This window comes from Bufo gargarizans, chromosome 4 (assembly GCF_014858855.1).
Source record: "Bufo gargarizans isolate SCDJY-AF-19 chromosome 4, ASM1485885v1, whole genome shotgun sequence".
Taxonomy (NCBI): Eukaryota; Metazoa; Chordata; class Amphibia; order Anura; family Bufonidae; genus Bufo; species Bufo gargarizans.
Window position 1 is genome coordinate 310,794,348 of NC_058083.1, and position 17,227 is coordinate 310,811,574.

General features: G+C 41.5%; 1 protein-coding gene across 1 annotated transcript in view; it reads left to right on the plus strand.

Moving 5' to 3' along the window:
* Positions 1-17,227, plus strand: part of SOGA3 (SOGA family member 3) — a 69,189-nt gene that overhangs the window by 30,164 nt on the left and 21,798 nt on the right. The window contains exons 5-6 of the mRNA XM_044290467.1: positions 4,064-5,224; positions 10,787-11,072. Of these exons, the coding sequence (XP_044146402.1) occupies positions 4,064-5,224; positions 10,787-10,897 (1,272 nt within the window). The 3' untranslated portion in view covers positions 10,898-11,072. The remainder of the gene's footprint in view (positions 1-4,063; positions 5,225-10,786; positions 11,073-17,227) is intronic.

Here is a 17,227-nt window from a genome sequence, read left to right on the forward strand (position 1 = left end):
ATCCGTTCAGGGCTCTCACAAGCGATCCAAACCGGGTTGGTTTTGCCCTAATGCATTCTGAATGGAAAAGGATCCGCTCAGAATGCATCAGTTTGCCTCCGTTCCGTCTCCATTCCGCTTTGGAGGCGGACACCAAAATGCTGCTTGCAGCGTTTTGGTGTCCGTCTGATGAAGCTGAGACATACGGATCCGTTCTGACACACAATGTAAGTCAATGGGGACGGATCCGTTTTCTATGACACAATCTGGCACAATAGAAAACGGATCCGTCCTCCATTGACTTTCAATGGTGTTCAAGACGGATCCGTCTTGGCTATGTTAAAGATAATACAAATGGATCTGTTCTGAACAGATGCAGACGTTTGTATTATTTGAACGGATCCATCTGTGCAGATCCATGACGGATCCGCATCAAACTCGAGTGTGAAAGTAGCCTTACTACGCAAACTTTGATGTAGATCAGGTAATTGTTGAACTAAAACTCGTTCTGTTCAAAATTATTCAATGCTTTCCAAGTGCTTAATTAATTTAGGCATACTTATACATAGCAAAATTTTGTGACGTGTTACAACAATTCTGACTTCGAATTTGTAATCCACACACTCGATTTAGTATAGGACAAATGGTTTATGCCCAGTAGCAGACGAAAAGTTTTTTATTTGTTGCGTGGTGTTAGTGATCTGGCATCTGTCTTCCAATAGGGTTCAGTCAGTGTGGAATTATCAGTTCTTTCCCGCATTTCTTGGTTACTTCTATGACTGTTATCAAAGAATTAAAGTAAAATATGATCTCATTACCCATGGTGGGATATGGTTATGTGCAAAAAATGTCTAGTAAATGCAGAAGAATGCAAATATTTACTGTTCAGGCAAATTCTAACATGTTTGGTGTGTCTTTTCTCTTGAGATTTACATAATAACATACCACATTTTACATAAATATCTGTTCATTGCATGTCACAGCATACATGATAACACATACAGATTATATATCATAATTCCTGTGCCAATGTGAAGATATGTAAAGCCTACAAACAAATCTAGAGTAGTTTGATCCTGCAGTAAGTCCCTTCCATCTTTGCTAACCTGCTAATAATGTACATTGACAAGAACTAGGTGCAAGATGGAAGGAAGACAGGGAAACTCCCACCAGTCCTTTCATATTACTGAGTAATGTTTTGTGCAGCCACACGTTTCCAATAAAGCAACCATAAATGGTCGAGCTAGGCTGATTTGTTCTTACTTAGCCAACTCTCTATCTAACTCTTACATTAATAGTGGCCATTCCTAATAATTCATATGAACAGAGATGGATTAATGAGAATGATACATCATTAGTGTCTTAAAGAGGTTGTACAACCTTTACTAAGTTACTGCTTATTCTCAGTACAGGCCATCACTAGCAGATCATCATGGATCCTACACCCCCTGCGATTTGCTATTTGGGTGTAGTTCTGTCAATGGAAGTCGACGTTGGAACTAAACAGCACCATCAACCTTGTAGTGGAGGGAGCTCCTTACTACAGCATTGCTCCCATAAACTACACAGCACCGTCAACCTTGTAGTGGAGGGAGCTCCTTACTACAGCATTGCTCCCATACACTACACAACACCATCAACCTTGTAGTGGAGGGAGCTCCTTACTACAGCACTGCTCCCATAAACTACACAACACCATCAACCTTGTAGTGGAGGGAGCTCCTTACTACAGCACTGCTCCCATAAACTACACAACACCATCAACCTTGTAGTGGAGGGAGCTCCTTTCTACAGCACTGCTCCCATAAACTACACAACACCATCAACCGTGTAGTGGAGGGAGCTCCTTACTACAGCACTGCTCCCATAAACTACACAACACCATCAACCTTGTAGTGGAGGGAGTTCCTTACTACAGCACTACTCCCATAAACTACACAACACCATCAACCTTGTAGTGGAGGGAGTTCCTTACTACAGCACTACTCCCATAAACTACACAACACCATCAACCTTGTAGTGGAGGGAGTTCCTTACTACAGCACTACTCCCATAAACTACACAACACCATCAACCTTGTAGTGGAGGGAGTTCCTTACTACAGCACTACTCCCATAAACTACACAACACCGTCAACCTTGTAGTGGAGGGAGCTCCTTACTACAGCACTGCTCCCATAAACTACACAACACCATCAACCTTGTAGTGGAGGGAGCTCCTTACTACAGCACTGCTCCCATAAACTACACAACACCATCAACCTTGTAGTGGAGGGAGCTCCTTACTACAGCACTACTCCCATAAACTACACAACACCATCAACCTTGTAGTGGAGGGAGTTCCTTACTACAGCACTACTCCCATAAACTACACAACACCATCAACCTTGTAGTGGAGGGAGTTCCTTACTACAGCACTACTCCCATAAACTACACAACACCGTCAACCTTGTAGTGGAGGGAGCTCCTTACTACAGCACTGCTCCCATAAACTACACAACACCATCAACCTTGTAGTGGAGGGAGCTCCTTACTACAGCACTGCTCCTTTAAACTACACAACACCATCAACCTTGTAGTGGAGGGAGCTCCTTACTACAGCACTGCTCCTTTAAACTACACAGCACCGTCTACCTTGTAGTGGAGGGAGCTCCTTACTACAGCACTGCTCCCATAAACTACACAACACCATCAACCTTGTAGTGGAGAGAGCTCCTTACTACAGCACTGCTCCCATAAACTACACAACACCATCAACCTTGTAGTGGAGGGAGCTCCTTACTACAGCACTGCTCCCATAAACTACACAACACCATCAACCTTGTAGTGGAGGGAGCTCCTTACTACAGCACTGCTCCCATAAACTACACAACACCATCAACCTTGTAGTGGAGGGAGCTCCTTACTACAGCTCTGCTCCCATAAACTACACAGCACCGTCAACCTTGTAGTGGAGGGAGCTCCTTACTACAGCACTGCTCCCATAAACTACACAACACCATCAACCTTGTAGTGGAGGGAGCTCCTTACTACAGCACTGCTCCCATAAACTACACAACACTATCAACCTTGTAGTGGAGGGAGCTCCTTACTACAGCACTGCTCCCATAAACTACACAACACCATCAACCTTGTAGTGGAGGGAGCTCCTTACTACAGCACTGCTCAACCTTGTAGTGGAGGATGCTCCTTACTACAGCACTGCTCCCATAAACCACACAACACCATCAACCTTGTAGTGGAGGGAGCTCCTTACTACAGCACTGCTCAACCATGTAGTGGAGAGAGCTCCTTACTACAGCACTGCTCCTATAAACTACACAGCACTGTCAACCTTGTAGTTGAGGGAGCTCCTTACTACAGCATTGTTCCCATAAATTACACAACACCGTCAACCTTGTAGTGGAGGGAGCTCCTTACTACAGAACTGCTCCCATAAACTACACAGCACCGTCTACCTTGTAGTGGAGGGAGCTCCTTACTACAGCACTGCTCCCATAAACTACACAACACCATCAACCTTGTAGTGGAGGGAGCTCCTTACTACAGCACTGCTCCCATAAACTACACAACACCATCAACCTTGTAGTGGAGGGAACTCCTTACTACAGCACTGCTCCCATAAACTACACAACACCATCAACCTTGTAGTGGAGGGAGCTCCTTACTACAGCACTGCTCCCATAAACTACACAACACCATCAACCTTGTAGTGGAGGGAGCTCCTTACTACAGAACTGCTCCCATAAACTACACAGCACCGTCTATCTTGTAGTGGAGGGAGCTCCTTACTATATCACTGCTCCCATAAACTACATAACACCATCAACCTTGTAGTGGAGGGAGCTCCTTACTACAGTACTGCTCCCATAAACTACACAGCACCGTCAACCTTATTTGGAATATATATTTATTTGGAATTTTGTAGATACGTGTAGACATATGCTATAATGTAATGTATGCGATAAAGTGTGGGTCACCGTTGAGCACCATTTTATTAGTAGATGCAGCTGTAGACTGTCTATATAGAAAATAAATTGAGCTTTGTTCACCAGTGTAATTTTTTTGTTTCTTTTTGTGATAAGGAGGACAATGAAGATTTAAAGTGTCAATTACAATTTGTGAAAGAAGAAGCAATGCTGATGAGAAAGAAAATGGCTAAGATTGACAAAGATAAAGACAGACTTGATCATGAACTTCAGAAATACAGGTCCTTCTATGGTGACCTTGATAGTCCATTACCAAAAGGAGAGGCTAGTGGTCCACCCACAACGAGAGAAGCTGAACTGAAACTCCGGCTTCGTCTGGTTGAAGAAGAAGCTAACATACTTGGAAGAAAGATAGTAGAGTTGGAAGTAGAAAACCGAGGTTTGAAAGCTGAGCTGGATGACTTAAGAGGTGATGAATACTCTGGAGCTTCAAACTCAGTCCCAAGAGAGCAGAGTGAATCTGTCTCAGAGTTGAGGCAACATTTGCAGTTGGTGGAAGATGAAGCTGAACTCTTACGACGAAACCTCTCTGACTTAGAAGAACAGAACAAACGTATAACAGCAGAAATGAACAAATATAAATTTAAATCAGGTACACATGCTGACAATGTCAAGACTGAAGCATTGCAAGAAGAGCTGAAAACTGCACGTTTGCAGATCAATGAGTTGAGTGGGAAAGTTATGCAGCTCCAATATGAGAACAGAGTTCTTATGTCTAACATGCAACGCTATGACCTGGCCTCTCACTTAGGAATCCGAGGAAGTCCCAGAGACAGTGATGCGGAAAGTGATGCAGGAAAAAAGGAAAGCGATGATGATTCCCGGCCTCCCCATAGAAAGAGAGAAGGTCCCATTGGTGGGGAAAGTGACTCAGAAGAGGTTCGCAATATTCGCTGCCTTACTCCTACTAGATCATTCTATCCTTCCACTAGTGTCTGGCAAAAGAACTTTGCTGAGAGACAACAAATGAAAGATATTCGATCTGAAGCTGAACGATTGGGGAAGACAATTGATCGTCTTATATCAGATACAAGCACGATCATCACTGAAGCCAGGATTTATGTGGCCAATGGTGATCTGTTTGGACTCATGGATGAGGAGGATGATGGAAGCAGGATAAGGGAACATGAGCTACTCTACCGTATCAATGCACAGATGAAGGCTTTTAGAAAAGAACTTCAAACCTTTATTGATCGACTTGAGGTTCCAAAGTCTTCGGAAGACAGGAACGCTGATGATCCTCTTTCAGTTAGCCAGGTATGGTTTGATGATAACATATTATAGGCACACATTGTATATTCTAATTAGGAATGAGCGGATCGACTTCGGATGAAACATCCGAAGTCGATTCGCATAGAAGTTTGTTAGAATACTGTACGGCGCGATCACGCTGTACATTATTAGAATGTATTGGCTCCGATGAGCCTAAATTATTACTTCGCAAAGTCTCGCGAGACTTTGGGTAATAACTTCAAAAATGTATTTCTACTGTAAAAAACCTGATACTGAACTTGGGTTCGGTTCCAAGGTACCACTTGGAACCAAAACCGAGTTCGGTAAAAGGTTTTTTTTACAGTAGAAATTAGTCTCACTAGACTTTGCAACGTAATAACTTCGGCTTATCCACCCAATACATTCTAATACTGTATGGAGCTCCCGCTCCGTACAGTATTCTAACTAAGTTTTATGCAAATCGACTTTGGATGTTTCATACGAAGTCGATTCGCTCATCCCTAATTCTAATGCAGCATGTGTGTAAGACGGCAAATTTATTAAAATACAACTGTCACTGTATACTTATAAATATGCATATATTTATATAGAAAAATTTGACTCAACATATCAACACAATGATGCAGACTTAGGTCCTAGCATTGTATTTTTCATATAGCATTGCATATTAAATGCCATGACAAATAATTGTAGTTTCAGAGCTAACAAACCTATGACTAACGTTACGTTTGCATTTTTCTCACTGCTAGCACTAGAAAAGACTATTCTCATCTGCATTATGGACAAGAATAGGATTTTCTATAATTTGTGGGACAGACATGTTACACAGATAACACATGGATGACATCCATTTGCGTTCCGTATTATAATTTTTTTTGCGGACTCGTAGCAATAAATAGGTCTGTGTGGTGTCTGCATAAAATGTAGGTTGGATGTACAGTTAGGTCCATATATATATTTGGACAGAGACTACATTTTTCTAATTTTTGTTCCGTACATTACCACAATGGATTTTGAACAAAATAATTCAGATGCAGTTGAAGTTCAGACTTTCAGCTTTAATTCAGTGGGTTGAACAAAATGATTGCATAAAAATGTGAGGAACTAAGGCATTTTTTAAACCCAATCCCTTCATTTCAGGGGCTCAAAAGTAATTGGACAAATTAAATAATTGTAAATAAAATGATAATTTCTAATACTTGGTTGAAAACCCTTTGTTGGCAATGACTGCCTAAAGTCTTGAACTGATGGACATCACCAGACGCTGTGTTTCCTCCTTTTTAATGCTCTGCCAGGTCTTTCCTGCAGCGGTTTTCAGTTGCTGTTTGTTTGTGGGCCTTTCTGTTTGAAGTAAAGTCTTTAACACGTGAAATGCTCTATTGGGTTCAGATCAGGGGACTGACTTGGCCATTCAAGAATATTCCACTTCTTTGCTTTAATAAACTCCTGGGTTGCTTTGTCATTATGTTTTGGGTCATTGTCCATCTGTATTATGAAACGCTGACCAAACAGTTTGGCTGGATTTAAGCACACAGTATGTCTCTGAAAACCCCAGAATTCAGCCGGCTGCTTCTGTCCTGTGTCACATCATCAATAAACACTAGGGACCCAGTGCCACTGCCAGCCATGCATGCCCAAGCCATCACACTGCCTCTGCCATGTTTTACAGATGATGTGGTATGCTTTGGATCATGAGCTGTACCATGCCTTCACCATACTTTTTTCTTTCCATCATTCTTGTAGAGGTTGATCTTGGTTTCATCTGTCCAAAGAATGTTCTTCCAGAAGTGTGCTGGTTTTTTAAGATGTTTTTTAGTCCAATCTAGCCTTCTTATTCTTGAGGCCTATGAGTGGCTTGCACTGTGCAGTGAACCCTCTGTATTTACTTTAATGCAGTCTTCTCTTTATGGTAGATTTGGATATTGATACGCCTATATCCTGAAGAGTGTTGTTCACTTGGTTGGCTTTTGTGAAGAGGTTTCTCTTCACCATGGTAATTATTCTGCCATCATCTACCACTGTTGTCTTCCGTAGGCGTCCAGGTCTTTTTGCATTGTTGAGGTCACCAGTGCTTTCTTTCTCAGGATGTACCAAACTGTAGACTTTGCCACTTCTAATAGTGTAGCAATTTTTTTTTGTTTTCGCAGATGAATGATGGCTTGTTTCACCTGCATTGAGAGCATCTTTGACCGCATGTTTACTTTTCAGCAAAATATTCCAAATGCAAGCACCACACCTCAAATCAACTCTAGGGCTTTTATGTGCTTAATTGAGAATGAAATAATAAAGGAATTGCCCACACCTGCCCATGAAACAGCCTTTGAGTCAATTGTCCAATTACTTTTGGTCCCTTTAAAAACAGGGTGCCACATGTAAAGGAGCTGAAACTCCTAAACCCTTCATCCATTGGATACCATCAAATGAAAGCTAAAAGTCTGGACTTTATGCCCATGTCCGTTATATAACTACAACTTGAATATGTTTTAGTAAACAGGTAATAAAAACAAAATTTGTGTCAGTGTCCAAATGTATATGGACCTAACTGTAGGTGCAGAATATGGTCGTGTTCATAAGCCCTTAAGTACTACAATTCCCACATTGCCACCAAATCAAACATAAAGGGGGATCAAGACTGGCATATGGGAACACCAGGTTTGATAAATCTCCCCCCTTATGTTTGATGGGAATTATAGTACTTAAGGGCTTATGAACACACACTTTCTGGTGCGCTGTATTAACCCCTTCCCGACTGCCCACTGTGTATATATACGTCCTATCTGCACATGCCCCGTGCAGATAGCACATATATACATGTGCAGGCAGCGCTTTAATCCCAGCGCTAATCAGCGCTGGGATTAAAGCTCCTGCTCCTGCAATCTAGCAGGAGCAGGTCGAGTCCCAGATGACAGACACAGCAGGGACCCTGAGGAGAAGACAGGAGCGGTTTATTGCTGCTCTGAACTAGCACATGGTGGAGGGAACAGGAAGCAGCTCTGTTAGTCCCGGTTAGTCACGTGACCGCTGGGGGTGTCTGGAGCAGGGGCGGGAGCAGAGCTGCATGGTCTAACTAGACCCTGATCAGCCCTGACTGTGTGTTTTCCCCTGTAACTGGGGCTCCTGTGGATGCCCCAGTTGCAATAGAAACAGTGAAAAAAAAAGTAAAAAAAAAATTAAAAAGTCAATGTCCTCCAAAGGTCTTTTAATGACCTCATGGGGGACATATTGTGTGCCAAAAAGAAATTTAAATATGAGAGAAAAAAATAATAGTAAAAAAAACAAAAAAAATCGAAGAATTTAAAATGCAGTCGCTAACAGAAACCGTCACCAAAGTCGCCCTGTTCTCTCAAACCTATACATGTTATATATGAAAACGATTGTCACAAAATAGGGAACCTATTGCAAGAATTAATTTTCGTGTCAGTCTTAAAATTTAAGAAATAAAAAGCTATAATAAAAATATTTTTGAAATAATAATTAGTCGTTTTCCTACAAATTAAACCTAACAAAAAGAATAAAAATCCTCTAAAAAAACATTCTAATAAAAATTCCTAAGTGTCAAGTAAAAAAAAATCTAAAAAAATATTTTGGTAGTCAAACAAATAAAAAAGCTACGGTCATTAAACCACCACGTGCACAAAATCACTAAAGGTTGCCTGGACATTCAGGCCTTTTTGGGCCCAGTCATGAAAGGGTTAAGATGCGCCTCTGCCCTCCGTGCACCAGAATCTCAAGTCTATGCCAACCAGTTTCTGGCGTAAGTTATAGTAAATCCAGAGGGCTGTGCAAATTCCCACACTCCTCATGCTCAGTTCTGTCCCTTCGGGAAAACCTCAAAGAGTCACAAATGATGGTGCAAATATGGCATACGCCATAATTCTGCAGCTTTTTGATGCCACAATAGTGGTGTTAATAGCTTAATAAATGTCCCCCAAGGTTAATTTGTAGTTTATGTAAAAAGATTAGCTGTAAAATTTTTAAGTGTGAGCTTCTTTATTAACTTTAGAATTCTTGTCCTATGTCTGGAGACCACAGAGCACAATTGTATGTTTATGTCCCTTCACTTCTTAGAGAGGACCTATCACCACAAAATGTAATGCAATCTGAAAGCAGCATGTTATAGAGCAAGAGAAGCTGAGCAGATTGACCCCTTTGCTACCAGCGCTGTACATGTAAGTCGCTGGAGCGATCTGCAAACATGGTGCTCGCTTGTGCGTGCAGCGGGTGTCATGGCCGGCAGGTGTCCACTGTTTCATTAAAACCTTTGGATGCCGTGATCAAGTGAGATCATGGCATCTAAAGGGTGAAAAACCTGGATGCTCCTCTGCAGCCAATGAAGATGTCAGTAATTGATTTCAATACCCTAGGTCTTGCTGAAGAGACCAAGGGTATTGAAGCTGCAATTCTTATTTTGGCCAGCAGGTGGCAGGCCAACATTAATGAGCAATTCTGAACAATAAATGGATGTAAAAAATCCATGATTTTTCATAAATAAAAAAAATTTGATTTTGTAGGCTCAAATACGAGCTGTAAAATAAACAAAAAAGTAAAAAAAATACTATATAAACAAATATTTAACATTTTTAAAATATATTAAAGTTTAAATCACCCCCCTTTCCATAGAAGAAAAAAATAAATGCATAAATAACAAAAAATATAAACATCATGGGTATCACCGCAACCAAAAACACCCATACTATTAAAATACAAAAATATTTTTCCAATATGGCGAATGGCGTAATGAAAAAAAGGGTCAAAATGGCCAATTTGCCAGTTTTTCATTGCTTCTCTTTCCCAAACAATGGGTACAACCACCACTGATGGATTGCAGGGTGGTCGTAACCATGGAAATGAACAGTGTATAATGTGATAGAAAAATGAATCCAGCCAGCAAAGAAAGCAATATAGATAATGACAATACATTAGAAAGTGGCTTGTATTAACTTCTTCTACATAATAAATGCCATTTGCCAAGGTTAGACAACCCCTTTAGCTGTTCTTCTAACTGTGTGACTGGTACTTTCACTTTCACGTTATGCCGGTCATCTAATAAACCTTTCTCTAAACTACTAAGAGGTCATAAATACTGATAAGAACTGAGCTATAATGTCAGAGATAAGGAGCCCATCAGCTCCCTGTCTGACGGAAAAGACAGAAAATCCAGAGGCTATGTCTAGAGCTGAAAGATTAAAATGTTTCTAGCTTCCTTCTTTGGCAAGTTGTCCGAGCTTGAAGTTATAGGCCTAATGCCTGCAGCTTTTCTTCCCCCTAGCACCTTACGTCTTGCCTGTACTCTGGCAAGTTCATCTTGTAAATTTAGGGACAGCAAGCAACCTAGCAAAAAAATTACATTTCCATGTTTTATGTACTTTATATTAAAGCTCTGGAAGTCTTTCTTTAAATAATGATGTGACCTGTTTTATATTTCCTCTGCTCTGCTCAGGAAACTATTCAAGGAATTATCTTGCAGATTATAAAACATCCTGTGAAATGTCTGTGTGTTCTTGGTTGAGGTGCAGTCTGTTGCTTTTTCATGCTGGCAGCGCTGTGAGGGAATAACTCTTTCTGTCTTTGTATTTGCCTTCCCAGATGTTCCAGCCTATTATTTTACTTATCCTCATCCTAGTATTATTTTCTTCTCTTTCCTACACAACTATATTTAAGCTCGTCTTCCTTTTCACCCTCTTTTTTGTCCTGTAACCTTTTCCGCCATCTTCATTTTTGTTTTGTGTAGTTATTTTTTTTTCAGTTTTGCTTGTTTTGTCCACTCACCAAGATAAGAAGTAAAAGAAATATCGTTTCTGCACCAAAGAAAACACTGAAGACCGCATACTTGTATATAGAAACCATCAGACACTACTGGCAGCTACTAAAAGTAAGTGCTCTGGAACTTATGCCATCAGTGATGCCTAGTTCACCTTTTGCTGCAAATATGTATAAATATACTTCATAATAAACTATATAAAAGTACTATGGAGCAGATTATTTAGCTACATTCCAAGCACACCACATTTATTACACACTTTTTCCTCCATGCTCAACAAGGTGGAGTTGCCTAATAGGCAGTAGGTGTGACTTTGTGGGAAAGGGTCATGCATACGACATTGTGTGCCATCAAAATTCTGGCACAAATTCAGCCAATAGGTAGTATAAACTTAGATTAGATGGTCTAAGGGTTTGCCAGATTTAACCCTTTCCTGATATGTTACTTAAGTCCCATGTCAGGCCTTTAAAGATGACACCTGCTCCTGAGTGGTTTCATACAGCAGAAACCCGCGGCTAAGGTCCGCTACAGGCAGTAATGTCGTGGTTTCGCTGCATGCGAAAATGACAATACTATCAAAATATGAAAGTATTAATCCCATACAGACAAAGACCTATCCCCAGGATAGGTCATCAATATTTGATCAGTGGGGGGTATGACTCCTGGCACTCCCACAGATCAGCTGTTTGAAGCGGCTGTGGTGCTCTGGTGAGTGCTGCAGCCTCTTCCTAGTCCAGCAGCGTCACGTCATCAGTCACATGGTCTACGTGCAGTTGAGTCCTGTTTAAGTGAATGGGACTGGACTGTGTTACGATGCATAGCCGCAGTTCAGTGTATGACACTCTACTTGGCTTTGCTGTTAGGACGCCACCCAGTGGAGGTGCCAGGTGTCGGACCGCCACAATCAGATATTGATTGGGACAGATCATCAATATTTTACCCTTGGAAAACCCCTTTAATATCCATTATCAGCCGCTGGGATAAATATGACTCCTTTTTGCACTTCTAGTCCAAGTTTACACTGTGTAAATTGTAGACAGGATTAGTAAATCTACCCCATAATTTTAGCTAAAACGGCTTGCCTTAAAGAGATTTTCAGGTCTTATGCAAATTAAACTTGGAAGGGTACTCCCATCTTAAAGTTTATTAGCGTGTGCATGTAAAGAGAATCTCGGGATATAGAGATCTGTGACAGAAATCTAAGCACCAAGGCTTCTTTTTACACTTGCGGCAGCCAGTCGGAGCTCTCTGGATCTAGCATTGCTGGATGTTACTGGAATGCCTGCTGGCCCCATCGACTATAATGGGGTCCGGCGGATATGCGGCCGGTATCCAGCAGTTATGCCTGGATTTGGCTGGACATTTGTCAGTGTAGCGGCTGGATCCAGAATGCTATGGTAGGCTTTTCTCTAATGGCAGTGTGAAACAGTCCTAACACCATGAAGATACCTTATTGATGTAACCTGTATGGAATTTTGGACCTGTTAAAAAAAAAATTGTGGATCAAACTGATAACTAGGGGGATGCATGTGCCAAGAGGTGGACTACACACATGCAGCTAGCACATCACTATACCTCTTAAATATTTTGACGTCAGCCTCTAAATTTTAGCTTAGGCGGCAATACAATCCTGGCAGCTAGACATGGCATGGTGGTAGGAGACAGCTTGGAGGCTAATGATACCATCCCTGCTACTCTAGGGGGACAGTATATATTTTATGTTGGGTAGTCTACAGGAGCATACAGTAGCTAGAAAAATCTGGGTCCCATGCAAACTTTTAATGCGTCCCCCCCCACCCCCTAAAATAAGACCCCTAAATCAGATACCAGAGCAGACACCTACATCAGACCTAAAATTAATGAGACACCAGATCAGACAAACATGCATTTACTTACCTCTCCTTGCTCGTAGTCTTTTTTGTCTCTAGGACTGGAGCCCAGGGTCCTAATGTGACAGGGGGGATATGGAGGAAGGAATTCATGGTAATAACCCTGCTATGCTAAGCAAGTGAATAAGAAATCTAATCTATTTCCATCGACTCAGAAGCCTCTTTCAATAAGCTTAATAAATCTGCTATGATTCAGTATTATTCCACACTAAACATGAATACCTTCCTAGGCATTGTATATATATACATATATATATATATATATATATATATGGCTGTGCATGTATATAACATATGGTCGACTGAGGACTACATCTTTTCTGCTCTTTGGAGGGTGAGTCATGTGCACAGTTCTGGGCCACATCTGTTAAGTTTTTGGAATCACATCACATTTACTGAGTGACACACCCTGAACTTTAGACCCAGTTATGAAACAAGCCTTAAAAGAAATTCCTCAGTAAATTAATGCAAAATGGAAATGGCAAGAAAATGTTGCTCTTTGCTGTAGTACTAGAAAGGTTTCCAGCTGCTAATGAAGTGACGGAGGCAGATAGCTATATGGAATAGCTTTATCTTCCTTGGGATTCAGAGTCTTATTGCATCTTATAGCTGTAATATTAGCTGCATCACATTGCTTCTTCACTGTTTTTCTAAGGAACTTAATGGGAAGTAATGGCTTTCTCAGGTGTGTACTACAGCTCCATACTGTACAGAGCCATATAGAGTACCTATTGACCTCTGTAGGAGCATACTATGCATGGATTGTTTGGTTGCAAAATAACAGTTATTCTTCAGGAAAGGCTCAGTGCGGAGAAGAAACATGGCCCACCTATGGTGAATAAATCTACATTTGAGTTGTACCTATATACCATTAACTGCTGCTGGTTTAGGTATTCTTCAGGAGAATTTATCCTTAGGTTTCACACGAATGTATTTTTTGTCCACATCCAATCCACATTTTTTTGGAGGTCGGATGCGGACCCATTCGCTTGAATAGGGCCGCAAAAAATGTGGACAGCACACTGTTTGCTGTCCGCATCTGTATGTTCGTACCTTAGCACTTACATTACTGACAAGGATAGGACCGTTCTATTATGGCCTGAACGTTCCGCTCCATAAAATGCGGAACACACACAGCCAGGATCCATATTTTGAGGATCTGCAATTTGTGGACCGCAAAACAGATAACAGTCATGTACATGAGCCCTTACTATAGTCCTAGACAGCTACTTTATTTAGTTATGCAGCAGAATAGGACAGGTAGTATATGTCACAAGGGTGTCACTACCTATCGCTGACCCTGTTGTGCCTGGGGTCAGAAGGTCGCAGCAGGTGTCTACAATTAGTTAGATTTATCCTTCCAAGTGTCAAATTTGTAATTTTTGCTATTTACAGTATTTTCCCTATTAAAGGGGTTTTCCAGCCCCTACTTTAAATTTAGGCCACTATAATTACCTGTGGAGGGAAGAATATTAGAGGTATACTTACCCTCAGCTGCGCAGGGGTTCAATTGATCCTCTTCATGGTCACATGACCTCTCCTGTATCGTTTTGGGTCTTCCTCCATGAGGCAGGAGACTCCTGCAGGCCTTCCCGGGTGCCGACACACAACTGCGCATGCCCCGGGAACCAGCCGCCTTTTCAGTGTAAGCGCTGTGTATGTGTCACGAGAAGGGGAAAAGGGAAGGTGCAAACTGACTCCACTCCTCTGTCCCTGCCTACTTGCACTTACCCGTCCTAGGTAACGGAGCGCAACTGGGCGGCGATCCCTAACCTGCGTAAGTGCGGAGGGAAAAACAAACAGACAAAGAGAGGTCAAACTAGCAAGGTCAAAAGCAGGAAGTCAAGGCGGTACCAGGGAACAAGCAGAAGCAGCGTCAAAGTACAATCCGATTGTCAATACCTGGAGAAGCAGGTAGGACACAGGGAGTAAGCGAGAATAAGTCAAAGTCAAGCAAAAGTCAAATACCAGGAGATGTGACAGTACAAAAGGAGCAAACAAAGACGAAGTCAAGTAACAAGCCGATATACAAATACAAGGTAAATTGCCAACGAAGTATACACAAGATATAGGACCTCAATCACAGGCAACCTGTGGCCAGCAGGCTGCCTGTTAAATAGGGGAGCAAAGGAGTCATGTGACGTAGCCAGTGTCACATGACTCATCCCGGTGCTCAGACTTTTCGTCAAAACAACGGGAGCGGAGGACACTGACCACGCTAAGGAGGCGTGCGCGGGTGGGTCCTCTCCGCCCCTCGTTGCCTTGGAGACGAGGATGGCGGCCCCAAAGCGAAGGAGCGCGAAGCCGGTGCCCTGTGGCAGTATAAGTCTCAGCATAGCAACCACAGCATCCGAGCGGTGAAGATGTGAATGTCATGCACTCCCGCACATGTAAGAGCTTTCCCCGGATGAGATGGGAGCCACCGGCAGGCTCTGATTCCCATGAATTGAATATTCCAATACAGGCCACCAGGTAGCAGTGCTGTATTGGAATTCGGTGAAGGATGTATACCGTTCTGTGAAGGATGTATACCGATCACAGAAATGAATTGTCAATCTAATTATTGCTGGTTATAGTCACACAGGGTGACTTAAAAAAAAGTTTAAAAAGTTTTTAAAAATATTAAAAAAAAATAATAATAATTGAAATCCCCCCTTTCGCCAAAATAAAAAATAATTGAAAAAAAAAATATTTCATAGGCATTGCCACGTCCAAAAATGCCCATACTATTAAAATATTAAATATTATCCTACAGGTCCTTCTAAAAAAAATAGCATATTGTGATAAAGTTCATTATTTTCTGTAATGTACTGATAAACATTAGACTTTCATATATTTTAGATTCATTACACACCAACTGAAGTAGTTCAAGCCTTTTATTGTTTTAATATTGATGATTTGGGCATACAGCTCATGAAAACCCAAATTTCCTATCTAAAAAATTAGCATATTTAATCTGACCAATAAAAGAAAAGTGTTTTTAATACAAAAAAAGTCAACCTTCAAATAATTATGTTCAGTTATGCACTCAATACTTGGTCGGGAATCCTTTTACAGAAATGACTGCTTCAATGCGGCGTGGCATGGAGGCAATCAGCCTGTGGCACTGCTGAGGTGTTATGGAGGCCCAGGATGCTTCGATAGCGGCCTTAAGCTCATCCAGAGTGTTGGGTCTTGCGTCTCTCAACTTTCTCTTCCCAATATCCCACAGATTCTCTATGGGGTTCAGGTCAGGAGAGTTGGCAGGCCAATTGAGCACAGTAATACCATGGTCAGTAAACCATTTACCAGTGGTTTTGGCACTGTGAGCAGGTGCCAGGTCGTGCTGAAAAATGAAATCTTCATCTCCATAAAGCTTTTCAGCAGATGGAAGCATGAAGTGCTCCAAAATCTCCTGATAGCTAGCTGCATTGACCCTGCCCTTGATAAAACACAGTGGACCAACACCAGCAGCTGACATGGCACCCCAGACCATCACTGACTGTGGGTACTTGACACTGGACTTCAGGCATTTTGGCATTTCCCTCTCCCCAGTCTTCCTCCAGACTCTGGCACCTTGATTTCCGAATGACATGCAACAGTCCAGTGCTGCTTCTCTGTAGCCCAGGTCAGGCGCTTCTGCCGCTGTTTCTGGTTCAAAATTGGCTTGACCTGGGGAATGCGGCACCTGTAGCCCATTTCCTGCACACGCCTGTACACGGTGGCTCTGGATGATTCTACTCCAGACTCAGTCCACTGCTTCCGCTGCAACCAGGCTGGGAGTTTTTAAAAGCCTCAGGAATCTTTTGCAGGTGTTTAGAGTTAATAAGTTGATTCAGATGATTAGGTTAATAGCTCGTTTAGAGAACCTTTTCATGATATGCTAATTTTTTTAGATAGGAATTTTGGGTTTTCATGAGCTGTATGCCAAAATCATCAATATTAAAATAATAAAAGGCTTCAGTTCGTGTGTAATGAATCTAAAATATATGAAAGTCTAATGTTTATCAGTACATTACAGAAAATAATGAACTTTATCACAATATGCTAATTTATTTAGAAGGACCTGTATATTTTTTGTCACTTTACCTCCTGAAAAGAAAATATGAAATGTGATCATTGAACAATACAGATTGCCCCACAAAAAAATTTGCATTTTGTAATCGTACTGACCTGGAGAATGAAGGTAACAGGTCAGTTTTACCGAATAGGGATGGGGGTGAGGGTAAACTGTAGAGGAAGGTAACAATATCAGTAAGGCTTCAGCATGTCTGCCATAAAAGGAAATAATTTTTCCTCTGATGCTGAGGGTCAATCACACTGGATAAACAGTGGAAACGAGAATTCTATACTCGTTATGCCTCATAGCCATATCCTTGAAAAATTTATAGCTTCCTT